The 26,369-nt window shown below is 46.9% G+C and overlaps 2 protein-coding genes across 3 annotated transcripts in view; one reads left to right on the top strand and one right to left on the bottom strand.

Annotated features, from left to right (window-relative positions):
- ALS2 (alsin Rho guanine nucleotide exchange factor ALS2) overlaps positions 1-26,369 on the top strand; it is a 199,469-nt gene that overhangs the window by 45,386 nt on the left and 127,714 nt on the right. The window lies entirely within an intron of this gene.
- Positions 2,440-6,687, bottom strand: FZD7 (frizzled class receptor 7). The gene has a single exon (XM_030486704.1). It carries the CDS (start codon positions 6,036-6,038, stop codon positions 4,320-4,322), a length of 1,719 nt encoding a protein of 572 aa, XP_030342564.1. The 5' UTR covers positions 6,039-6,687; the 3' UTR covers positions 2,440-4,319.

Below are 26,369 nucleotides of genomic sequence, written 5' to 3'. Positions count from 1 at the left end.
AGACAAAAACATTCAATCACTGGTGTGGGTATTCCACCAAAAATAAACCCAAACAAACACTGATGCATTATAAAAGCACTTTTTTCTGCGGAGACAAACCTTCAGTTGCTGCTGTTGGTGAACTCTGGAACTGTTAAAGCCTCCCGTTTAGCTTGCCTGAAATAATACTACTTTCTTCTAGAAAGTAACACAACTGTGTCTGAAACTGAAGAACCAGTGTTTATGTATTTCTCCTGAAAATGTAGTATATGGTGTAAACATAGAAGGATCTTGATGAATGATAACTATTACTTGCCAGTATCTTGTGAACTAAAAATGCTGCATAGACAAGAGCCAAAGGTGAAGGATAAGAAACTTTTCTTAAACTTAAAACATCGTTAACTGAAAGTGGACTTAAACATTAGTGAGAGCAAAATTGTTTTGCAGTGATCAGCAAAGGTTAGTACTGGCTTATTTTCCCTCCTTTTTTCCAACCAGCTTCACAAAGAGATTTTTTCAATTGTGCTCCATTCTGAAAGTTAACTGCTACTTTGTTATCGTAATGGTGGTAGAGATTTTTATTCCAGAAGGCCAGACGCTATCACTACTTGAAATTCTCCAAATTGTTTCCACTGTGAGCAAATTCAGTCTCGATGCAAGTCACATCTGCTTAAAAGTGAGTAGCAGTTGCTTCTACTTTACAGCAGCAGCAGCATCAAATTTCACCTACAATCTCAAATTTTAAAACCCCACTCAAATCCCAGGGTTTTGATAGTTTTGCATAAGTGACTTTAAATCCAGAAGTTCCTAATAGGAAATACTGAAATAAAAGCATTCAGCTTTAGTTGTTTCTGGTGGAAACAGAAACATTTCCTTTCAGATATGAATGTCTCATGAACTAAAAAAAAGTCTATTTATTTTTTTCCACATATGGACAAAAGAGTAGTGATCACACCTAAATGCAGCTTCTCATCCAGCTAGCAAGGATGGGTGGTGAGCGGAGAGAAGAGCAGGGGGACAGGCTGCTTGCATGAACTGTGGGCTTAGCTGTCCATGACGTATTAAGGATTAATTGCATGTTTAGCGATGCAGCTGTGGCTGCCCAGTACAGGGGCATCAGTCACACCACTGCTCCTGTCGGTTCCCGGTCCTTCAGAGCACGAGCTGTTCCAGCCGTTCCATCGCTCCGGCCGGCACTGATGAATTAATGGGAGGAAATGTTTATAGAAAGGTTCAGGTTTCCTAAGTGAGTGGAATGAAACCCCCCTCAGCAATGATCAGCGAGCGCATGTCATGGAGCAGTTTGAAGCAGCCTGACTTGCAGGGAAGCAAAGGCCTTTTCAGAAAAGAAACTTGACAAGTGAGCAATTCTGGGGAGCTGCTAGAGGTGTTTTCAAATAAAAGATGTGGCATTTTTAGAGGCAGCATGAATGGGGCTAGCTCTGAAAAGAACTTGAAATCAGTAGTTCATGTGCTGTAAATGTGAAAGGTTGTGTTTGACAGCAGTGTCCAAATAAAACAGTGCCCTGAAAGTGCAACTATTGCACACTGTGTTCAGTAAATGAGACAATATTGCAGTGCAACCACAGCTACCATGATGGCATTTAGCTAAGGCATCTTACACCTCTGTCCTGTAACTTAAATTTTAGTATAGGCACAGTTTAAGGCAAAGGAAGGGTGATGAACCCAATAACTAGGCTGAAATTATTGTGAGAGAAAAGCTGGAAACTACCATCATTTAATAGGTGTAAAATTCTGTTTGCTGGGGCATTTTCCATGATTGTAGCAACACAGCTTGAGATCTAAACATTCATTTCAGTTTAAAAAAAATGAAGTAAAATAGACCATTCCATTGAAGCTATCAGCTTTCAGATGACTGTGATAAGAAAGAATGTAGGCTTCGGGCTAGCTATTAAGATTAAAGTAAAATTCACCTGAACAAAATTTGAGATAGCTAAGGTGCTGGGAGAGAAAACAGCCAGTTCAGAACATTGCCATTTGAAAGCTATTGAAAAGGACCTAGTCCTTAATGTTTCCTTAAAACACCTCACCCGTCAAAGTGAGGATTTAATTTACAGCACTTATAGTACCCTCTGGTTCTCAATCTCAAAGTCCCTTTGGAATGGGAAGAGAGCATTATCCTTATTTTCTAGATAAGGAAACTGGTTTATCAGCTCACTCTCAGCAAGAGGTAAAGCCTGGAAGGAAAACTTGGCGAGGATGCAAGTATCTCGAGCGAGGGCAAACATTTGAAACGGTCTCAAAATGTGATGTTCTATTGTGAGGGGCCAGTTTCAAATCACAGCTGAGTTTCTGCTCAGTGTATTCACCCAAAAGTCTCTCACATCTCCCACAACAAAGCAGGAGGAGAGGCACCACTCACAGAGCTGCCACCCCCACCACCCCCCCACCTTCTATAACCTGTGGAGTGGTCAAAGACTGAAAGAACTTCATCGGAGCCCTTGTATTAAAAATTATTTATTTAGTGATCTGTACACGGGATGAAGCAGGGCCTCATACAGACCTTCAAAAAAAAAAAATCAAGTAAAAACATAAATACATATTTTCTTACAAAAATGAGATTTACAAAATATACATACTGCACTTGTCTTACACATTTGTTTTTCTTCCACGTGCACATGATAAAAGACAAAAACCCGAGCTCTGCAAGTCTGAAATCAGATCTACTGAAGGATTTGGCTGATGGGCCCATTCCTCATGCCCAGACTACTGGTATGCCCTCAGACAGCAGCAGTCTGCCCCTCACCCTGAACAGGTTTTTCTCTTTTAGATTTCATTCCAGACACTTTTCCCCCCCCCAAAAAAAAAAAGTGAAGAGCAGCTATAGGGCAGAGACTTGCTAAAAATCCAGAATGTCCTATTTTGTCCTTAGGCAAGAATATACACACACAAACATATACTTATAAAAACAACCCTTCAGTGAATATAAAGGTAAAGGAGTATGCAAAAAATAAAATAGGAACAAGGCAACGTAAAAATTTCAGCATAGAAAAATCTGTCACATTTCAAAAAGAAAACGATGCATCTGATGGTTGGTTTTTGAATGTCTTTCCTTCCGAGAGGTGATCACTGGAAACTGAACCAGCTGTATTTTAGCTGAAATTAGAAGGCTCCTCACTCACAACTGCTTGCTTCTAAACCCCAGCCCCCTCCTGTGCCAGGAGTCACAGCCATGCAGCTCAGGGAACCTGAGGAGCAGGCACAGGGTCCATCGTGAGCCAAAACTGTTCCTCCCGTCCCCAGAAGCCAGCTGTGTATTGACTTTACCTGCAGCGAGCCCGCTGCAAAGCAGGAGAGAAAGCAGGTTTAGGGGAAGGAAAGAGCAAACTGGTACCTTTATGTTACATATTTTAATGGCTCTTGTTTTGGCAGGTGCTCTTGGTTACACTCTTCTTGCCCTCTAAGTCTTGTGTTTCCTTCAGCTTAGAAAAGCGACCCACATTGAACGGCAGGAAAACATCCTGCCGTCTCCTTTTTTCATAAAAGGAATGTTTATTTCTGCGAGCTCCTCACATCCAAGGGTGAACCTCAACGACTTCTTTTTGTTAGTTTGCCCATAAAAACTGATCCCATGCTTATGCCTTTCTACATAGAAAACACTTTTGTTTCCCCCTTTGTCTCCTAGAACAAAGGCAAGGGGGAAAAGCCTTCTGCTGAAAAGCAACAAGTCATTTCTTTTCAGGGTGTGGAATAGCAACCCCCTCCTTCCCCACAGCAGCAAGAACAACGGACCGAGGGCCAAATTTTCACTTTAAAACAATTACAAGAGGTATGACTGAGGTAAAAAGGAACTGACAGAGCAGAGGCACCTCACCGGGCCGTAGCTGGCTGTGCGGTACTCACGTGGTGGCTCCGCTGAGCTGGAAGGAGCCAAGCAGGCAGCAAGCTCAGGCTCGGGCCAGGGTTACCCGGCCCACGCCGCAGTTTGACCCCAGCAATTCAGGGAGGGTTTGGCTACTTCTTGGCAGGGGCAGCTCAACAGATCTGGCTTCCCCTCCCGCTCGTCCAAGGATGGTTTAAGTAAGGTTGGTTTTTTCCCCTGCACAGGGGTAGTACAAGAGCGACATAAGGGGACTTCTTGCACGCGAAGGACTCTCCCATCCTACCAGTGGCCTCTTTTTCTGTGCTCTTCCACTTAGTTGGGCATAAGCGCCACTGGACACAGTCCTTCTGAGCCTTTCTGCAAAGATTTTTGTTTTTTTCAAACCCTCTGGGAGGAAGAAAAAGTTTGGACAAGCCTCCCTTCCTCCCTCTTCAGGGAGCCATTGCCGCCTCCTCTGCGTGTGTGCATGCGTGCGTGTGAGGGGACTGGGGGGGTCTCATACTGCTGTCTCGCCTTTGCTGCCAGTGCTGAGTCTGTGGTAGAAGCGCCGCCAGGACTGAAGGGTTTTGCCAGACCAGATCCAGAAGCCAGTCGTGATCCCAACAATCATGGTCATGAGGTACTTGATCATGAAGACAGTGAAGTCTGGGCTCATAGGGGCAAAATGGCTGGGACAGGGCACAGCATAGCTTTTGCAGGTCTGGAGGAGCCATGTCTTCTCCCAGGTGCCACGGAAAGCCTGCTCATAGAAGTAACACGCCAGGACAATTGTGGCAGGCACAGTGTACAGGACACTGAAGACACCAATGCGCACCATCAGCTTCTCCAGTTTCTCTGTCTTGGTGCCATCATGCTTCATGATGGTGCGGATGCGAAACAAGGACACAAAGCCAGCAAGCAAGAAGGAAGTGCCAATGAAGAGGTACACAAACAAGGGCGCCAGCACAAAGCCCCGCAGCGAGTCCACGCTGTAGATACCTACATAACACACCCCACTGAGTACATCCCCATCCACCTGCCCCATGGCCAAGATGGTGATGGTTTTGACAGCAGGCACAGCCCAGGCAGCCAGATGGAAATACTGGGAGTTGGCCTCAATGGCCTCGTGGCCCCATTTCATGCCAGCTGCCAGGAACCAGGTGAGAGACAGGATGACCCACCAGATGGAGCTGGCCATGCCAAAGAAGTAGAGGATCATGAAGAGGATGGTGCAGCCTTCTTTCTTGGTGCCTTGGGCCACAGTGCGGTAGCCATCCTCAGAGAAGCGCTCCAGACACACCACCCGCTCCTCCAGCAAGAAGCCTGCCGCATAGGCCACTGCTACCATGAAATAGCAGCCCGAGAGGAAGATGATGGGCCGCTCCGGGTAGCTGAAACGGCGCATGTCCACCAGGTAGGTGAGCACGGTGAAAAGGGTGGAGGCACAGCAGAGCACAGACCACACACCCACCCACAGCCGGGCAAATCGCACCTCCGCCTCCTTGAAGTACATGAGCCCGTTGGGCCGGGCCGGCTCACAGGGGGCCCCGCAGTCCCGCTCCCCCAGGAACCGGTAGCCCAAGTAAGAGGGCACTTTGAGCTGCCGGGGGCAGGAGAAGGAGAAGCCGGAGGGGGGCAGTGGCGGGGTGAGGAAGTCAGGAAGGTAGCCAGCTGTGGGGTGGGCAGTGGCCCCCCGGCCCGCCGCCCCGCCAGACCCCTGCGGCGCGTCCGACGTGTTCTGCCCCACGCAGATCTCACCCGCGCCGTGGACGGGGAAGTTCTCGCAGCGGAGCCGCTCTGGCCACTGGAAGCCGAACTTGTTCATGAGGGCCTCGCAGCCCTGGCGGGCCCGCTCGCAGAGGGAGCGGCAGGGTGGGATGGCCTGCTCCAGCACGGTGCACACCGGCGCGTACATGGAGCAGAGGAAGAACTTGAGCTCGGCCGAGCACTGCACCTTGACCAGCGGGTAGAACTGGTGCACCTCCAGCCCCGCGTCCTCCTGGTTGGTGTGGCCCAGCAGGTTGGGCAGGATGGTCTGGTTGTAGGCGATATCCGTGCAGAGCGGGATGGAGATGGGCTGGCAGAAGCCGTGGTCCGGCACGGAGATGCCCTTCTCGCCGTGGTACTGCTGTGCCGCCGCGCTCGCGGGGGTCCCCAGCAGGGCGGCCAGCAGCGCGGCCAGCCCCAGCAAAGGGCAGCCGGCAGCCGCCGCTCCGCCGCCTCCTCCAGCCCGCATCGCCGGGGCTGCCGATGGCCCGGGGGACCGCGGGGAGTCTCTCAGAGCCGGGCGACGCGGCACCCCACGGGCATCAGCGCCCTGAGGGCTGCGGCGGAGCCCCTTCCGCGGGGCGGGGGCGCGGCGGCTCCGCAGCGGCGAGAGGAGCGCGGCTCCGCGCTGCACCTCCGCGACTTTCTCGCTGGGCTCCGGCTCTCGCAGCGCGGCGGCGCGTCCCTCGGCGAAAGTTTCCGGAGCTGCTCCCGCTGAAGAAGGCGGCGGCGAGGACGAGACGGGAGACGCGCGCGAAGCCCGGCGACGGCTCTGGCCACCTCCACGCAGGGTCCCGCGGTAGCGGCGGCGAGGCGGAGGCGCTGCTCGCCGCTCGGTTGCACGGCCCCGGCGCCGGGGATTTAGATTACGGCTAAACGGATTATTACCGCGCCCGGCTGAGCCGTGTATTTTACTCCGGGGCTTAAGTAACTTTTAAAATCCAATTACTGCGCGATCCTCCCCGCGGCTCGGGTGGGCTCCGCTCCCGACGGGTGCCGCTGCGGGCTGTGCGACCGGGGCGGCCGGTGCTGCCTCCCGCCTGGCTCGGCTCGGCTCCGCCCGCGGCCCCGCCGACACCGCCCGCACCGCGGCTCCCGGCCCGCGGCCGCGCCGACACAAAAAAAGACACATATACGCGCGGGCGCGCCGCGGGGCCCCGCCCCTGCCCCATTCACAAACCACGTCGGGGGCGGGGCCTCGCGGCGCCCGTCAGCCAATCGCAGCGCAGGGGGCGGGGCGAGCGCGGGGCGGGGGAGGGGAGGGAGGAGGAGCCCGAGCCTTGGAAGCGGGGGAAAAAGTTGTTCCCAACTTTTTCCCATTCCCGGCGGGGCGGGGGAGGGGGGAGGAGCTGCCCCGGGGCCCCCCGGCCCCCCATCCAACCCCCCTTCCCCGTGCTTCAGGGCAGAGCCGGGAAGGGAAGGGAGGGGGTGCCCAGCCAGCTCGCTCAGGGTGGCCCGAGCAAACTAAAATTAACTGGCTGCTTTCTGAGCGGGCTTTGAAAATGCAAACAGCTGCCTGTGCCCGCGGTTATTGAAAAAGAAGGGGAAAAAAATAAAAGGGAAAATAAAAAACCCCCCAGCGCCCGGGTACGTTTGCAGAAGGAGCCGATTGCGCTGTCGGGATTGCGTTGTGTGTCTGCGCGCCATCGCCTCCCCCAGCGTGGGGGGTTTGATTTGTTATCGCAGCATGACCGTTGCTTTCTGCTGGCAGAATAAACGCTTTATTCATGCAGATCTAAGCTTTAGCTGGGGGAAGGCAGCTTTTTTTGAAACGTCCAGTGTTACCTAAGCAGAGAGGAGAAATTTTAAATCCCCATCGGCACTGCTGCAACCCGTTAAGAGACTCGAAAAAGGCTGTGAAAAAGCAGCAGTTCCTCTGTGGAAGTGCCCAGCCCGCCTGCAAGAAAGAAAATGGCATGGGTTGGGAGGCTACCGGCTGCTGGGTGATGCTGAGCAGACCTAGGCCAGTGTACATTTGCTAAGGACAGAAGTGCGGGTTTTGCAGCATAGCTGTGTTTTGAGGTGCACCACCGAAGTAAGGGTTGCTGGAACCATCCAGCTTCTGGAACGTGCACAGAGAAAGGGTGCATTCAACAAAAGCCCTGCAACAAATCCTGCTTTTCCTTCGCTATTGGCCTTCCAGAGCCTGTGGTCAAAGACAGGCATGGGCCAAGTAGTATTCAATATACCCCATCCCTCCCTTTGAGGATAGGCATCGCCTGAACCATACTATTCAAATTCTTAGTTTGCTCCTTGGGACCGTGCTCCTATTAGCAGCTAAGCAAATACACCAATCTGTACATCCTCCAGGGCAGTTCAAGAGAGCAGGGTTTGGCTCAGGGAACCACAACAGCAATTGCTGGACAAATGTTTCCCATATCCTCTCCTGCCCATGAACAATGTGTCCTCGTGCCAGTTAGACCATGGAGCTGCAGCTTTTGTTCCATTTGTTGAAGAGAAGTTGACAGTTAGAAGCGAGCTTACTAAAATAAATGTACTCCTCTAAAAGTGGACATGTTTTTAAAAATAATACTGTGCTCTCCAAAATATGTACGAGCAGGACTAGCTGCTCACGGCTGCAACAGTTGCTTCTGGAAAAAAACCTAAGTCTTGCCTTCATTCTCAGTTACAGCTATTTGAGTGTGCCTTAGAGGAACTTCAGGTTTTTTGTCTGTTAAGGCTTGTTATCCAAATTCCTTACTTTTCTGCACCTAGTGACTAAGCAGGTTTTTGTGATACTCTTCACCTAAATAACCTCCCATGGTAAAAAGTTACACAAACTTGTCTACTCTGTTGTTTGTTCCTTGGCTGTTAGTAACCTTCAAAAAATATATTCTTTCCAGTTGTTTCTTTCTTTTTTTTTTCCCTTCCCATCCCATCTTTCTGTAACACTCCGTGAGCTGTTGAGTCACCTACCTGTAATAATCACCTTAAAGCCTCTATTTTTCACTTTGGCTTATATGGCTGACTTCATCTGCAAAGCATTTTGTGATACTCACAGTGAAAAGCATTGGATGAAAGGAGATGTTTCACTGGCAGGCAATGACAATGCAGAGAAAGTGCAAACTTTCTGCCCCATGCATCGCTCGTTCTGCTTTCTGAATGTAAAGAGACAAGTTTAGAGCTAGTCAAATCGTATTGCAAGAAACTACCTTTCAGCAATAGGGAGACAGTGACAGAAACTATTCAGAGTAAGGAATGTCAAATCAAGTGGCAAGACTTCGACTGAGTATTTATTTAGAAGACAGGGCAGATGGCATCAGTGGTTCTCCCTGTTTCCTACTGGTCCCATTTGTTAGAGTCATTCATCTGAACCATGGTACAAAGAGAGATGACTGGGAGCTCTGGTATGTGCTATAAAAGCTGTGTGACTCCATTACACTTATCATGAACATGATGTATAATTGGAGTGAAGCAAAAGGAAAATAGAAAGAAGTGGAAGATTAGGCAGAAAGGAAGAAGGAAGAAAAGCTGTATCCTAGATTATTTCTTAAGGAGATGAGAAGAGAGTAAACATCACATGTGATGGTGCTGCTAGGCCATCCCAGATGGCAGGAATGTGCAACAGGATTTACTAAGATGGAGAAAGAAAGTCTCTTGGGCATGTTACCAAATTCCAAGGGTTTTTTTTTTTCTGTTTAGACCCACTGGGAGATGGGATACAATCACCAAGGGGGGCAGTGGCAGGCTCAAAACAGCAGATTGTCGCCTAAGACAATCCCAGGCTCCTAAATCAGTCTAGGACATCCTGACAGCTTTCAGGGGGCAATTACAAAAAAACCCAAAATGCAGGCTACCTCAGAGCATCCAGAACCTCCATAAGCACCATCAGCCAACGCTACAAAAGGCAGCAAACTTGTGCTGTCTCCTGCTTTTACCTCAATCTAAATTTACAAGCGTTAGCCTGCAAAATTACTTAAATTTCCATGCAGCAGGAGGGATTCTCATCAGGCACCGTTAGCCAGGTTATCAGCCACCCAGAACAAATGTGCTGCACAGCACTTGGCAGCATCCGAGAAATTGCCTATTGCAACCACCCAGCAGTTCAAAAGGTTTTCTCTGAAAGTCTCCTACCCACTAGTGTTCTAAGTATCTGCATGGTCTGTCAGCAAGAAACCTTCACAAGCAGAGTCCTCGCAAGTCCAAGGTATCAGAATAAATGTGCAGTCTCTGGTGTAGGTACCGACTCTGGAGCTGTCTGACCAGACTGCCGTGCATGGGGAGGAATTGTTAGGAACAAACAATTGCCTGTCTTTATACACATTTAAAAATAAACCCCGTTCAACTTCCAAGCTAAGTCAGAATGAGGAGCAGCTTTTCTACATGATGCCTTTTCCTGCTGTTTTAAAGCCTCCTTAAATCATGCCAATATATTTTTCCTTGTTTCCCATCCCATCTGATAGAAAACTCTTCCCATGAGGGGCGGGAAATCAAAACAAAACACCCCCTCCCCACCCCACCACTTATTTTGGGTGCCCGAGGGTGAACATTTTCAGATTACCTGTTGCAAGGGTTCCAGTGCTCCTTGCCCTCAGAAGAACAAAGACCATCGCTTCCCCCTTCTCCTTCCACCAGAAACTTGCTGGGCCTCACGAGCTGCCCTGCTAACCGGCACTGCCAGCGCCCCAGTGCCACCGCCTCATCCGTGAGGTTTGTCCCAGTTACGTTTGGTGAATCACTTCCATGACACTTTTAACCTCATCGTTTTTGAAGCATACTTACATACAGTCTTACATGATCAGGCAGGCTGTTGAGCTAAGAACATCAAAATTTGCACTCCCTAAAGCTTAGTGGGGAAGTGCCAGGAGCCTGGGGGGAAATGATGCATTTGCCTATTTTACATAATGATTTGCATAATTAGAAATAAAGTAAGTTCACAGTATTATATCTGCTTGCATTTCTATCAGTCTGATAGATTAACTTGTGTCTTGTCTGAGCTCACCAAAGAAATCTTCCTGTAATGCGGAGGGGGAGCCTGCTATTTCACAGGCAGGGAGTGGGGAAGGCAAGCCCCTGCCCCCCACCATGGAGCCTTAATTTGAAATTAGATTGAAGACATAAGAAACTGATTGAAAAGAGCATATGGAGAGGGCACAGGTGACAAAAGGAAGGGGATACTGCTGGAGGGGATGTGGTTTCCCACAGTGAAAGAGGTAAAAGCTGGTTGCATCATGGATTTGTAAGATAATTATTAGCTTATGAAGTAGTACCCCAAAGGATACAGGGAAGCAGCACTGCCTTCTACATTTACGGTCAAATTGGGGAAAACATTAGGAAACATTCACAAAGATGGGCTATCAGGCTGATGATTGCTTTCGTCTCCCAGATCCATGAATAAGAAAACAAAACCTGGAGTTGATCTGCTCATCCCTACTCAGCAGTTCAGTGAGGACATCAGTTACATTTTAACCCTTGCATGGCACTTTGAATTCCCCTGTTTCTTTAAAGTGAATTTAGTCTTCTTTCTCACATTTTTAGGGTTGCACAGGCAGTTTGGTACAAAATGCAGACAATTCCTCCCTATTTCACTCCCTTAAGCTAAGTGGGTTTTTTAACAAGACAAATTCTCTGCTGGCAGCAGTATTATCAGCCAGGCCCTGTCATCATTCTGTCTGGGTGCTTGGACTCTTCCAGGACTGCTGTAGCTGATTTTGGCCAATTCCATGTACACTGGGGTATGTGACGTATCAGTCTGGGCAGCACCACAAGAACTGCTTGGGATGGAGCTGCCCCAGGCTCCCTGGGCTGGCCACCTTCTCTCACATGCTGCAGGAGTCTCAGCCTCATGGGTGCTTCAGCTTATCCTGAGCTTCTCCCAGTGCCTGTGAAAATGACTCATAAGTCTGCAAAGGTCTCTAGCAGAGATAACAACAATAATAATGCTTTATAAGTCTAAAAGTATTACAGATCCAAACAGAAATCAATATACCTTTCTCAGCTTGCTCTCACCATTGTGGAATGTTTTTCAGGAATTTGGCTAATGTCTTTTCGTGGTTCAGACTCACCTTCTCAGAACTATTTTCCTCCAGACCTCTCTTCTGCACCATGGATCCTTGACTTCATCTAGACTCTCAGACATATCTTTTCCTCCAAATCGCAATGATTTTGTTCCTTCTGTTTGATTCCCCTTTCTATAAATCTCCCTTGAGTTTCTGAGGCCAAAGTGCTAACACCTGATCTTTAGGTCCTTCCTGAAGGAACTGCACAATTACAAAGCCCAGCTGTCTGCAGAAAAGCCAGGGGAAATTAGTTTTCCTTCCTTCAGCCAGCCAACTTGATATAGCTGTCCCATTTGTGTAGCTGCCATTGGTGTGACTTCAGTCTCTTCTGGATCATTTCTGTGTGCAGCTCTGGCAGTATAAGGCTGACTGAGGTATGTAACAATTTAATAAGAAGCAGCCAGGTTTCTCAAGTTTGTGGATTAATTTCCCATCTCATCGCAGATGGTGCCACTATACTTGTGAATGCTGAATTATGTTTTGTTTCCAGCACCGGTGTTGGTGTGGACATAGTGACCGGTTGCTCTGATCACCCTCCTGTTGATGCCCTGTGATTGTGAGGGATGCAGTGGTGAAATGCATTGTGCTATGTCTTTTGTCATTTATGCCCAACGTTGTTTTAATTTTGGTTTTCTATAGAGTCATCTATTTGAGATAGTATTTTAAATCCTCTTTAGTGCACAGACCGAAGGCTTGCACTTGTCCTGATTGAGTTGATGGGTAACGTTTCACTCATTTCGGTGGAAACAGAGCAGGATACTCATCAAAGCCTTGAACTCTGTTTATATAGGAAGAAGAACCGGATTTAGCCCAAAATAAGAGATGGGAAAGACCCGTTATATCATTAAGTCCCTACTATTACATATGCTAGTGGTATAATTAATCTAATTTAGAATGCCTTGAATAATGGGAGTATTGCCATCTCTCTTAGGACATGGTTCTGCCATCTAACAATCGTATTGGCAGGAAGCCACTGCCTGATGTTCGAACAAATGGTTTGTCTTTCCTTGATTAAGACTCACTAAAGATGAGTGCAGCCTCCAGAAATATGTTGTTTCCAAAGCTTTGAAAACAAGAGAAGAAGAGCTGTTATTCAATACAGAACCTGCCAGATGTCTAAAGAGGCTAAGGAATTCCTAAGCCTCTGTTTACAAAATCCTCTCTCCTCCTCCCATGAATGCTTAAATTACCAATCACTGCTACCATCCTATGTTTAGGGTGAAATTTCCTTAACCGACTCCGCTTCCAAAATTGGATTGGAAAGAGAAACAAACATTTTAATTACTTTTATTTTCCCTCTTCCTGACGGGCTTGCACAAATTAACCCTTGTCCTCCACAATTACAATTAAACTCTTTAAACTCTGTTTCTTCCTTTGGTCCCAATCATGCCCTGGAGACCCACTTGCTGAGGTGGTTCCCTGGTTGAGGCCAGGGAAGGTTTGCTGTGCGGGGCTACTGCCTCCTGCATCCCTGCAAGCCCTGGAGATGGATGGTGCTGCTGCTGCATGGAGAATTTCCCTTTCCAGGAGAGCCCCCAGGCAGCGGTGACCCAAAATGAATTCCAATAAAACAGTGCTGTTAAGGAAAAGGGGGAGAAACCTAATGCCAGTGCCTACAGACAGCTCTCCTGAGAAACTGAGTGCATGGAGTCTGTGGAGCAGCATCACATACTCTCTTCTACCTTTGACCAGTCATTTCTAAACTATGATTTCTACATTGGTGTCAGTCTGCATTGAGTGCACTTTCTTGGAGCTGGTACCTGCATGGCACTGGAGATATTAAGCTGATTTCCTTCCATGGAGGGAGGGGAACCAGAAAGCAGCACTTCAAATAAGCTCCCTCCTCACAGAGTCTCTGAAGGGAATGAGAGCCCATTTTCTTAATTACATGTTCATTAGTATGTTTAGTGCTCTCCTCCCTCTCTTCCCCCAGCCCTGCCACCTGGGAGTTCCTACTATGTTACTGGAAAGCCACAGAGGTTTATTTAAATACCACATATTCAGATTGGAATGAAAAGCTATGAAGCTTCCCCTCTTTAATACTTTTTGAAATTATTTATGGGCTGTGCTTCTTGCCTACGTAGAAGGTGCCTTCTGAGATTCCTGCAAGTCAATGCAGAAATAGCTGTTTGAATTGAGCAATAATTAGAAGCATATGGAGCAAAGCAAAGCATCAGAGAAATCCCATTCTGCTAAAGAAACACTGCTGTCTGAGATAGATTTCCGCTGCATGTAACGTTTTCTCATATGGGCTGAAAAGAAATAACATCATATGTCTGGTTTGCACCTACCAAAGCTGGGAAATTCAAAGTAATGTCTGTAATTCTGCTCTGCACTCAGTCTAATACTGCATGGCGTTTGCAGCCCCTACATCTGCCTGGACCATGGTTACAACTTCTTTTCTTTGCTAGACCTCAGAACAGCTTCTTTTAGGGAATGTGTGTACATTTGTATTTAATTCTTTTCATTTTTAAGGATTTAAAATGCTGAGGAAATGTTTGCAACTTCAGACATGGTTATGATCTTTTGTAATCCACAGGCTCAGCCTGGGGAAGGTACTCAGAGCTCTCAAATGCCAATTTGCTGCCAAATTCTTATGTGCTTGATGTGGTAGATTGTTTCACTCCTGACTTCTAAAAATAGCAGGTCCTGCTCTCCTTGCTCCCACAGATCATCCCTTTGAGTTTAGAGATAACTGAAAACTCTCAGCACCTCAAGGGGAGACGTATAGCACCCAAGCTCAAATTTTAACTCTCACTGCTTTGCTCACACAAGTGCAACTGGACACAGTTTACTGTAGGGCTTTTGTTGGACCATGTTGTTGGTGTGAGATGATTATAATTTATTGACCTGATAGCTAGTCATAAAGCCATATTTTGGTCAGCTGCTACATGTGTAGAGTAAAGCCATGCTTTTAGTGATGAGCTTGCTCATGTTTATGCTGCATTTTTCAATAGGCAGGGATCCGTACTCCAATGTAACGGAATATCCACCAGCCATATTAAAAGGCAACAGTGTTTTATAATTACAAAAATATCAAATCTCTCTGAAAACATAAATATTGTAGAACTCCAAAGTGTTCAAATCTTGTGCTACTCCAGAGTGTTTACAAACAGGTTTGAGTGTTTTGCCTGGAGCAGAACTCCCTCCTAGACAAAAAGCCCAATTTTGAAGGAAATCATAAACGTTGGCAGGATGCTGTTCTCTCCTTGATGCAAGCGAGCAGCCTGCACCGGGCTCAGTGAGGCCGCTGTGCAAGTCAGGCAGGGGCTGGTCTCACCGGTGCAGTGAGGAGCGAGCGTCACGGCCAGACCTGCGGTGTAGGAAGTGATGCTGGGAATGCAATAGGTGGCATTCCTCTGTTTGACCCTGCCTCCCAGCCCTGTGCTGCTGTAGGTGCAGGGTTTTGCCTGGGGTGTGAAAACTGAAATTCCAGCTGCTGATAGCTATTAAAGTGCAATTGCACAAGTAGAGATGTTAATGCTGGTGTCTTTGCCAAGCTCCTACTGGTTTATTTTCATAAAGGCTGTTGCGGGTGGTGGGGGATAATGTAGGAAAATGAGCTAATACTAGAACAATGACTTTCTGGGCAAAGCAAACAAGTCCTCCAGTAGCATCTTAGAAGCTGCACCACATGGTGCATTTGCAGTGGTGGAGGAGTGATGATCCTGTACACTGCAAGTGGACATTGGTAGTGTTTTTTTCAAGGTTGGTGGTACATGGGCATTTGTGAGGTGCTTTCAATTGGTTTTACCTGAATTTGAATTGCAGCCCCGTCGTTGGGTGAAGCCAGCATCATGCCAGTGGCTCCTGGTTAGGGAGGCAATAGGCCTCTGAAAATGTGTTGTTATTGTTATTATCCAAGTGCAGTGTGGTCCTTGGTGCTTTCCTAGGCACAGCAGTACAGGCATTTTCTGCCCAGTGAGATCTTATTCATGCAGATTCTTGTTGTGGTCGAGAAGGGTGTTGACTCATGAAACAGCCTGTGGGAAGAGGGACAGCTGAAGTGGTGAATGTCCCCAGCTCATTCCTCTGCCCTGTGCCAGGGATCACTGCCTCCAGGGCAAGGACATCTGGACTCAGCTCCAAGCCATCTTAGCGCTGCCCTTGTGTGGCCCACTGTGTTAGAGCAGTTCAAACTTGGCACTGGCTTACTTCCCCGCTTCGGGCTCCAAACTGAGGTGATTCCTGGAGCCTCTTTACTTTTGGCCCAGAGATCCCTATGTGAGGGGCAGCTGCTTGCGGGAGAGCAGCAGGGCAGGGCGAGGCGGTGGGAGCTGCCGCAGCCATCTGATTTTCATCTGTGCCTGTGACTCAACGCTCTCCCTGACCACAAGGGTCAGCTCTTTGTGAGTAAAGTCTATAGGCGTTGGTCCCTAGATATTATACAGATACGGTGAATTTGGGCTCTCTGAAGCAACCTGAGCAGCTGAGTAATAGCTACTCACCAGCTTCCAAATTTGCTCAAGTTTGCAGAGAGAGGTTCTGTTTTCAAGTATTTCTAAAGCAGCTGTGCTTAAAACATTGAAGATCTAAAAAAGCATATCTTAAACCTGTTTGTTTCAGGTTTTGTGGGGTTTTTTCTGTTGTTTTTTTAAAGTGAGACTGCCTCTCTCCCTTTAAGATGCTCTCAGACTCTGGGTGCCCACCACCAGGGCCATGGTGGGGAGGAGACCCAAGGACCCAAGCTGCTCTGGAGCTTCTTCAGAGGTCCACCCCAACAAAGCTGCTTGCGAGCTGCAGCTGAAGCCAGGCAGCCGGGAGCCAGCACAAGTGGTATTTTGCTAGATGAATTCCCTAGGGTCTGAGGGCTTGTTTCGTAACAGGGCAAGCTTTTGTCCATCTTTAAAAGTAGTGATCTCAAAACTACTTTTTCCACTGTCAAAATCCCTTTCGAAAAGAATTGTTTGTTGAAAACACCAAGAAAATTCAATTTACTGGTAGTATTTGAAGTAATCTCTTTTTCAAACAGGATGGAAAAAATGACAATTGGGATAGGAGCTCATGTGGAAGCATCATGGGGGAAAACCCAAAATATACATCATCCCAACATTTTTTTTCTGAAAAATACTTGAAAAAAGACACTTGTGAACAGGAAGAGCGTATGTGACACTCTCTTCTTATTCATGAGCATACAGTTAAAAGAAAAATCGGGTCCATTTTTAATGCAAAAATGCCAAGTGCGTCTCTCTATAAACAGAAGCAAACCCAAAAGCTGGGTAAACCCACATTGTATAGCTGCCTCCCAGCCCAAGCACCCCCTTGACTGGAGGAGGAATTAGTGGCTTGCATAATCAAGCCTGGGGAGCTCATTTTGTCATGCTCAAAGGGCCACAGTGGTGCAACAGTAGGGGTGGAGGGATCAGCAAGCACCAACAATGAATTCCCTTCATTTTTCCAATTTAAGGCCTGAGCAGAGGAAATGCAAAGCTCTTCTTTCTTGCTCTCTTTTTTTTTCCGTCCTCCTTTTTTTTAAGGGCAGATGAAAAGAACGAGGCAGTAAAGGAGCCAGGTTGACACCTGTATCTGTGACAGCTCAGGCAAGGGAAATACTGGGAAAGGATCCGCTGGCAGCAATTTGAAACTGTCCCCTTCCTGATTCGGAGGCTTTGACTGATGGCGCAGCTTTGTGCAGCCATATGGTCAAACATCTTGAAGGGCCAGCAAATAGGTGCTGGTGCCAGCGCTGGGAAGGGGAACCAAGTCATTATTGGAAACCAGATCTCTGAGAGGCAGGAGCCATTAGTAGAGAGTTCTGCTTCATGCTTCACTGTCCTCTCTGCGCACAGGCCTCGGCATGGCACTGGGGGAAGGCAAGACCTAGCTTGGCCGTTGGGGAGCTGTGATTAGAAGAAAGGGCTTCTTCCTCAGTGCTTATTACGCAGCGTGGTGTTTTTACCACACTGTACACTAAGCATTTCTTTCCCTCTTTACACATACTCGGACACGCTCCCTCTTTTTATTCATCCAAACCCCAAATTTGGATGAATAATTTGTTATAAAGTACCACATTGGTTCTCCCTGCAAAAGAGCCACTGCAGCACCAGGAGGACAGGGTTTGTTCAGCCCGGGCTGCAGCTGAGACCAGAGGAGAGCAGAGCTCCCCAGCCATTAATGTAAAGCAGGAGCAGGGCCAGCAAGATAGGAGTTGTAATGACCACTGTGGGTTCCCGCTTTCACTTTCATTACTTGGTACATTACATTTGTTTCCAGCAGAGAAGAGTTTATGTGTGCGTGGCTGCGCTGGTTGTGTTGGACCGAGCTCCCTGCATGGTTATGTGGATGGACTCCAGGGACAGAGCTGCACTTCCCCTTAATAAGCTCCTCGCACCACATTAAAGATAAAAGGGGAAGGGAAATATTTATATTCTGACAAAGCAGCTCTTCCCTTCAGGCTCTTGTTTTATTTATTAGCTTGCTCTGTCCCTTTTTTGCAGTTTCTTCTCTCTGTTTCAGTGCCTGTGCTCTCTTTTTCTCCTTTATTCACTAATTTCGTCCCTGGGAGACAGTGACAGCAAAAACTTACGAATCGCTGCCCAAGACATCAGACTCAAATTGTGTAATTCCCAGTTGATAACTACAACTCTCCCCCCATCTGTGTTTTTAGCACAAAGTAATGATTTATAGTGCTTAAACAATTGAATATATTACATGTGGTTTACTCCAATTGCTTTGGATGAAACTGTAGAAATAGGGCGAGTTGGCTTTTTCATGGTTGTTGTTGGTTGGTTGTTTTTATACAGTGCAACACAGATGCTGAATATCCTCCCTTGTTTGTGTAAGCAGTAGAAACCACTATCATTCTTGTCTGGAGAAGCCCTTACTGAGGCATGACACAGCTACACTGAGACCTTTCTAACCTCATTCATCAAACACTTCCTTTCCTCTGAGGCCTTATCCCAGGGGACCATTCATTTCCTTCAACTAATATGCCACACGAAAGGAATCTTGGGTAGATTCCTGCGTCTGGGTCTAGCTCGGAATTTGTGTAAAGGCTCAAGAAGGCAGAGGAATGATACAAGTACAGGCAATACGTGGTGTTCTTGTCCATTCTGCCTTTTTTGCTCCTTCTCAGACATCGCAGAAAATCATGTGCTGTCCTACAATGTCAGGGGACACCAGTGTCCATGTTACAGCTATTCTTAGAGCTATATTTTTCTTGCCACAACCAAGCAGCTTTCTGCTAAGAGTGAAGTATCAAATTAAAGAGAGTTGGTGCCCAGAAACTTCACCTCACTGACACTGTTATGTTTCTGCCTGTTGTCATAGAATTGCAAAATATCTGCAAAGCAGAGTCTTTACACCACCACGGTGAAGTGGTGTAAGCTGCACACTGCTCAGTGAATGAATTGCAGCGGGCTGGGGGAGCGGGCTAGGTTTTACCATTCACAGTCACCCCCAAAAAGCACCACAGCTCTGTTTCCAGACTAATCAGAAAGACAAAGGAATTTGTTAATTGATTTTTCTCCCTCCCATATCAATTAATGAAGCCCATCTAGGGAGATGTGTGCTCTTCTCTCTTAGTTAATTAATCCTTTTCCTTTATCTTCACAAATAATGGCAATAAAGCAATTAGCAAAGGATTTACAGGGTGTGGAGCAGTGAGAGATTCCTCCAGCCCCTCTGCAGCTCAAGCTGTTCAGCAGTGCTGCAATTCAGTCTCTCTCTGAAGGGATTTGTCCCCCACCCTTTGCGGTGTGGCTGCTGAAAGCCCGGCCTCCTCAAGATGTGAACCCCCCAGCTCGCTTTCCTCTAAGGGAGCATTAACATCTTCGGTGCCAGTCCTTGGCAAAGGCCCCCTCCAGGACAATGGCACCAGCCTTCAGAAGTGACATGCACTGGCTCCCAGTGGCACCACCATCCCCATTGCCCCTGAGCCTGCAGCTCCCAGGGAGGGTGTAACCCCAGCACCACAATGCTGTTAGAACAGAAGTCCCAGTGCCTCCATCTTCGCTCCCAGCTCTGTCCTCCCATCCCAGCCCATACATGTGCTCTCCCTCCCTAAAAGCCCTCAGTGAGCAGTTCAGGTCTCTCAGGCAGTAGAAGAGGAACCTACCTAAGCTGTAAACCCTGCAGGAGAGGAACTACAGGAGGAGGGAGCTGCCCTCTCCACTCCATGACAGTGAGGTGTTGAATGGCTTTTGCCGTTCTCCCCAAATGTTAGGACTCACCTGAACAGCTGCCCTGATGGTGGATGCCTTTTGTGGAAAGAAGCACAGCTGCACAGTGGGGGATGTGCTGGCATAGAGAGCAGCATGTGGGTATGGGATATTCACACCCTGACAAGGCATCTGTGCCTGTGCTCAGCTGCCCAACTTACCCTTTTTCAGCATCTCTCCTAGGTGACTCCCTTTTCTTGGTGCGTGCAGGTGAGTCCTGGCACTTTGTCCATGGCAGCAGCAAAGACCAGATTCCAGCCTCGGACAAGGGCGTTACTGACAATTTATGTTTTGAAATGTTCATATGTTGGGTGGTTAAGGTAAGACAGGGCTCAAGGATTTCAAGTATTTTTTAGGCAGGCTTGGAAACCCAGTGTGGTATGACCTGCTTCTGCCTACTTCCACTCACACATGTGCACAGGACTTGGCATGGAGGGGGTAAAAGTTGGCTGCACAACGGAGCACAACACACTTGGCTGGTTTTGATCATTTAATGGTTCTGAATCATTATTTCTTGTTATTTGCCTTTAGATGTTATTATCAAAGAGTAAGTTTGTTGATAATGTCCCATTTAAGGGAAGCTTTACAGAGTATTCTTTTTTTCCTGCTGTTTAAGGAGATTACCAGCATGTAAGACTTAAGTGGCAGGTCCTGAAACACTGCAGCAAGAGCCATCCATTTGTTCAACCTCTTCCTTTCTGCCCGCAGCTCCCCTTCTGCTTTCTCATTAGCAGCAATGATGTGCTGCTGGAAGCCCTGTCTCCACTCTCCCTCTGGAGGCACAAAGAGCTGGAGATGAAAATCTCCCCTTCTGTGCTCCTAGCTATGAAAAGTGGGAGCCCTTCTGGTCCCCTGAGCGACACAGTGGCCTGGGAAGGGCAAGCAGATCCCAACAGCCCTGTAGAGTGCTCAGTGAAGTGATCTCTTCTGCCCTGGAGTCCTGAGGGAATGAGCACTGGGCTCTGAGTACCCCCGCCCCTTGTTGGCCCTCAGGCTTTCAAGAGGAAAAAGGTCTCATCTTAATGTGCCAATTATCAACAGTGGTAGCTCTGCAGCCTTACTGTCAGCCAGGATCCCCTGGCAGGGATTAGGATGGATGCTGCAAAATGACTGCAAGAACCTAAAGAAATTCTCTGTATGTGAAGGAATGTATTCAGGCAGGAGAGTGTCCAGCTGTCCTTCAGCCAAGGTGTTTTACTCCAATGAAAAGAGGTGGCACATGTTTGATTGCCCCTCAGCCTCCTGTGACCATCCCAGCCAGCCTGGTCAGCCCTGGGCTGTCGTTGTGCATCCCACAGGCTTTGTGAGCTGCCCAAAACCCATGAAGGGAAGAACTGGTGAGCTCTTCTAAGAAGCACCGTCTGCTCTAGACTGCTTCATCAGATCAAATTTCTACCTCTCAACTTAGGCTCCACAAAAGTAACTTTTTGATGTAAAGTACATAATTTTACTGCACAGCCACTAAATACGTCTGGTTGGGTCAATCCTTCTGTCATTGTGGGGAAGTGTCTTGGATTTTTCCTTTGTCTAGCACGTCGCTTGCTTACCGCTGCCATGCCTATCTCTATTTTCAAATGTAAACTTGGTGTGCCACTATCGAGTGACAGTGAAGAGATGTGGATGTTCTGTGTGACAGCATGTATATAGTAGATGCATATTTGTCCTTAAGGCGAGATGCAATGTTTCCTCCCAAGGGAAAGAAGAATGACCTTTAGTCTGTCTGGATATTTTACAATCTGTCCTTCCTTTTCTGTTTCCTGTGAGGTTAAAGACCTGCTGGTGATGATTAAAAGTACAGCAGTTCCTTCTCTCTTTAAATAGTTTTTTTGAGTTATTTCAGAAGCAAGGGGCTAGAAAGGTTTGGTTGCATCTTCCTTTTCATCCTGATGTCCACCAGAAATCAGATTCTGCTGCATTTTACTTTCTAACAAAAGTAAAACTTAGTAACCTTTTCTTTCTGTTCATATCCAGCAGCTGAACATCCCCTACCCCTCCCAAACAGATTCCCAGAGGGATATATTTTGCAGCCTTCATACCAACAGCTTCCTTGCATAGTGCCAGCGTGGGATCTTTAGACTGCAGCTCCTAGCACGTCTGGGTCCACATAGATTAGCATCTTAGCTGTGAGGAGGCAAGTTCAGAAATTTATTCCTAATTAGAACAGAAATGGTGGTCAGGGTTCATATCAGATCTTTTTCCTTGGGCTCCTTTTCTAGTCCAGAGCTGCTATATGTCTTTCTGCAGAAGGCTGGCAAAGATATTGTCGAGAGAAAATGCAACAAGGTGATGCCAGAAGATCATCTGGGTTGCACAGATGGTGTGCATGTGCACCACAAATCCAGTGCTTTGGGAAATGTCGAATTTACTCTGCCATGGCTTCACAGCTGATTCCAACATGCATCACAAGCCCCTCTGACACTTCCGGGAAGTGTTGGACTTGCTGCAGACTCTCTGCAGCTGATCTGTGCAGATGCTGTGGAAATGCGTGGGGGTTCTGGACACTGAATAACCTGGGGTTGCTGTTGCATAGTACTTCCAGCTGGGCCACTGGACTCCCAGAAATCCCACACAAAGGTGAAGAAAGTCCTCAGATTCTCCATTCCTTCCAGACAAAATCTGTGGGCAGAAGAGGGCATGTCCAATTAAACCCAGACGTGTTAGCCTTGCTCTAATCTGTCTGCTGGATGTCTGCAAGATGCAGAGAGATCAGGCAGAAGATGAGTGGTATGGCAGTCTAAAACCACACTTTGTTGTGAGTAATGTTAACATATTGATGCAGCCTTTCATTCTCGGCGTTTGTCAAAAGTAATTAGTGTAAAGTTCTCTGCAGGATCAATGTTTGAAGTACTTTTTCCACTCCAGATTCTCTTCTTTCTCAGTTTACAATCTCTTAAAATCATTTGCTTAGCAGCCAATCTGTGCGTAGCAGTTCCATTTATTTGCGTTCATTCTAGCTTCATGATATGTGTGTGAGACTATCTGAATTCTCTTACCAAATAGGATCCATCCCAAGTAGCCAGGAAATTGCATCAGGCCAACCACCCTGCTCTTCCACTTCCCCAAATAAGAAGGGTGTGAAAAACCAAAAAGCTGTTGCTTGTCCTTGGCTCCAGGTTTGGGCTGGTGGCCGCTCAGTCAGAAGGCACTGAAGGAGATCAGATTGCGCTACAGACCAGCTGCTGAAATTGCAGATTGAACAAAAGAAAACAAACCCCCCAACATTTCCAGTTAATTCTTTCTGTAGGCAGCCTGGAGCCCCACACAAGCAACTTGGCTGCCTGGAGACAGAACATTACTACAGGCTCACCAAAGCCTGATAACCAGAAGGGGTAAATACCTTCCCAGGGCTGGAATGCTCTGCTCATGGTCTGTGTCCTCTCAGATAAGCGGCAACATATAAACTCACCCAGATTAAAAAAACTACCAGGAAATATGCCAAAGAAGAATTTCCTGTTTTAAAAGTCTGTGGACGTCGCTACTCTGCCACATTAGAAATACAGATTGCATCAAGTTACTGTGAATAAACACAGTAACTTGAATGAGTACCTAGGGGTCTGCCATCCAGAAAGGGAGGACCTGGCTTTGTGGCTGCTGCTCAGAGCTGGGATGAGGAGAGCTGGGGTGTCCTGGATCCCCCCTGCCAGAGTGCTGCAAAAGGGGCCTCTGACCTGGACACCTCCAATGGCAACATGGCACAGAGGCATGCAATGCCTTGGTCACTCAGACAGGCAAAAATCATCCTTCAAGACATAGTTAATGACCAGGCTGGAGAAGGATTCTGCTTTGCCTGTGTCACTTCCCCTCCCTGCGCAGCTCTATTCAGGTGTAAACATTACTTTCTGGTGGAATTTTGGCTGGCATCGTTCTGTGCCTGCCTTGTTCACCCACCTTCTGTCTTTCTTCCCTGGGAGATGGCTCCTCTCGGATCATGAACCTGCTACTCAGTAATTTCATTAAGGTGATGGAAATAGGGCCTTTTGTTTCTCAGCTTTTCTTCTCTGTGGGCAGGGTGGAGGTAACTGTGGGCAGGCAGAGGTGGAGGAGCAGTTCACTGCAGATTGCCTTCCAGTCAGACAATCAAAGTGCTTAGCCGGATCCCCACCCTCTTGTAGAAGCATATGGAATTGGAACTTAGCAAGATCTGAATTCCTCTCATCTTTGTGTAAAATTAGTATTAAGAATTTACCTGCCTTACCTACATTTTGTGGGGAGGGTAGCCCCTGGTGTAAAAGTTGCATTATGGTCCGCAGAAGTCCATTTTCACATAGTCTTGCTGATCACTGGGGGAGCCCACTATGTGCTTGTGGAAATCAGCTGGACATACAGCTTTTCTGCACCAAAGAGGGGCAGGCTCTTGAGTACTTAGACATACAGTCTCATATAGATTAAGTAACTGTATGGAGCTTAATGGGATCATGTTCCTGGCTCCCTGAAACTGAAAGAAAAAGGAGAATTATTTTTTTATCCTTCAAGTAGTGCGCTTTTAACAGGACTTGCCATTGTATTGCCCTCTATCACTGATATTTAGCTGCTGAAATCTAGAATATAAATGTGTACATACCTCTACCTATAGTAGGCAGTGTTCCAGCTTTCTAAGAGCAGTGTGCTGTATAATAATGCAGTAAATATAGGTCATCTTCTGTAGAATTTGGCTTTTAGCAAGTGGAACAATCCCATACGTAAAATAGGAAAGAAAATTCCCAGTGTGGGCATTAGCTCTGTTCGCATGATACAAACACACAAAATAGCGAGTGTATGAGGAAAAACTGCATATTAGCTGAAGAAATGTTTGCAGTATTTTGTATTAGATGCTATTGACACCTGAAGCTATCTGAATTTTCCAGGATGTCTTTATTATCCCACATATGTAATAGTAATTGGAAAAAAGTTCTCCGCCTTCTAGAACAGTTCTGTCTCTGGTGCAGAGGGCTTCACTTTTCATCTGAAAAGCCTGACATTGACAAGTCCCTTTTTTAAGTCTGAGTTGTGAAAGGGAGGAAGAACAACTGCTTTGTCTGATCACAGACTTGAAATGAACTAATCTGGTGTCTGAATTATTTCTGATGGCACAACACCAGCACCCATCAAAGAGCTCTCCATGGGTAATTCTGAAATCACCTTTTGAAAATACTTTGAATTTCACTTTTCCTTCTTATTCTGTGGCAAGATGATAATGTTCAACTATCAATCAAACAGAAAATACACAAGGAAACTTTAATTTTAATAACATCATTCAGGCTTAGCTAAGCATGAAAAGCCACTAAGAATGCATTAGCTGTTGTCATAATATGACCAGAATCTTGTGGGTTTAAGTGGAAACTTGTGTTGCATCTGTTCTTTGTTCAGTGTATGGCTTGGAAATTAATCTCTAATGAGTGCCTAATCTGCTGCACTTTTCCCTGTGACTTGGCATAAACATTGATTTATTTGGTATAGTTTGGCTGTAACAGTTTACTATGAGCTGGAATCACAGCTCTGCAGCTCTTCATTAGGGAATAGTAAACACTTGGCATCTTCTGAGTCTGTTAGTCTGTGTCTAAAGTAGTTTACTACAGCATGGATGGATCAGTACATTGAGGCTACTTGGTGCCAAGACCCCTACATCTAACCTGTTGGTGGTTTGGGAGTTTTTCTTTGGACTAGATGGTCTGGCTGCTTGAACCAAATGTTCCCACCAGGGATGTGTTTTGAAACTCCCCAAAGGACCGTGTATTGACTCAGACTCTCAGGTCTCCATTATGGACTGGAGCTCATTAGCTTGCATCCAAACCAGTTCTGGAGCAATTGAGCTGATGCACACCAAAACCACTCTGCAAAGCAAACCAATTCTCACTAAGTGGGGATGCTCAGAGATTTGCATTTGCTTCAAGACTTCACTGCTGCTCAGGACCCCCATCTAACACAGAGACACACACACACTGGAACATAAATAAAATTAATTCGGGGTTGCTGGTGGGTTTTTTAAACGTACCACTGCAGGTTTTTTTTATTTCTGAAAACAGTTCCTCAGTGACAGGATTTTCCAGTCATACTGAAGATGAAAATTCATTCACTCTCATGGCCAGATTCACAAGAAAGCTTGAGGCCTAATTTTTAAGGAGTTGACAGTTCTAGCTAGATCCAGATACCCAACCATTTGGATTCTACTTAGAGCCTTGTGCCCAAGACAGCCCTGTGCTGAGCTTTTTCACCTCACTGCAGCTCACACTCCATACTCGTGTGTAGCTTGACAAGGACCTTGTCTGGCCACAAATCCCATGTAAACATATATTTTTGTGTGTGTGTTTATACCGTTAGTAAGAGTTCAGTCTGCTTTGATGGTGGCCTGTAAGAGATTTTTCCACCACGATAGACTTTGAATCAGATTCTCATGCCTTAGTTCATGTGCCTGCCTGGTTTACCAGCTTGCTTAGGTCAGGTTGGGTTAATCTCTCTTCCCTGGCTAGAGGTCCACCATCATCTGTCAGGATGGGTTTGGTATCCTGCTTAAGCTATACTGTTTATGATTACATATCAAGTCCCAAACAATGGTCTATTATCTCTTTGTCTGATCTTTTGAGTCTCTGCAATTCTTTGTTGGTGACAATTCTAGCAGAACACCACAGCTTTTTTCACCTGGAAGGAATCTTCCATGGCAGCACC

Source organism: Strigops habroptila, chromosome 5 (genome assembly GCF_004027225.2).
Source record: "Strigops habroptila isolate Jane chromosome 5, bStrHab1.2.pri, whole genome shotgun sequence".
Lineage (NCBI taxonomy): Eukaryota > Metazoa > Chordata > Aves > Psittaciformes > Psittacidae > Strigops > Strigops habroptila.
The sequence above is the reverse complement of the archived record's forward strand: the minus strand, read 5'-3'. Positions and strand labels throughout refer to the sequence as shown.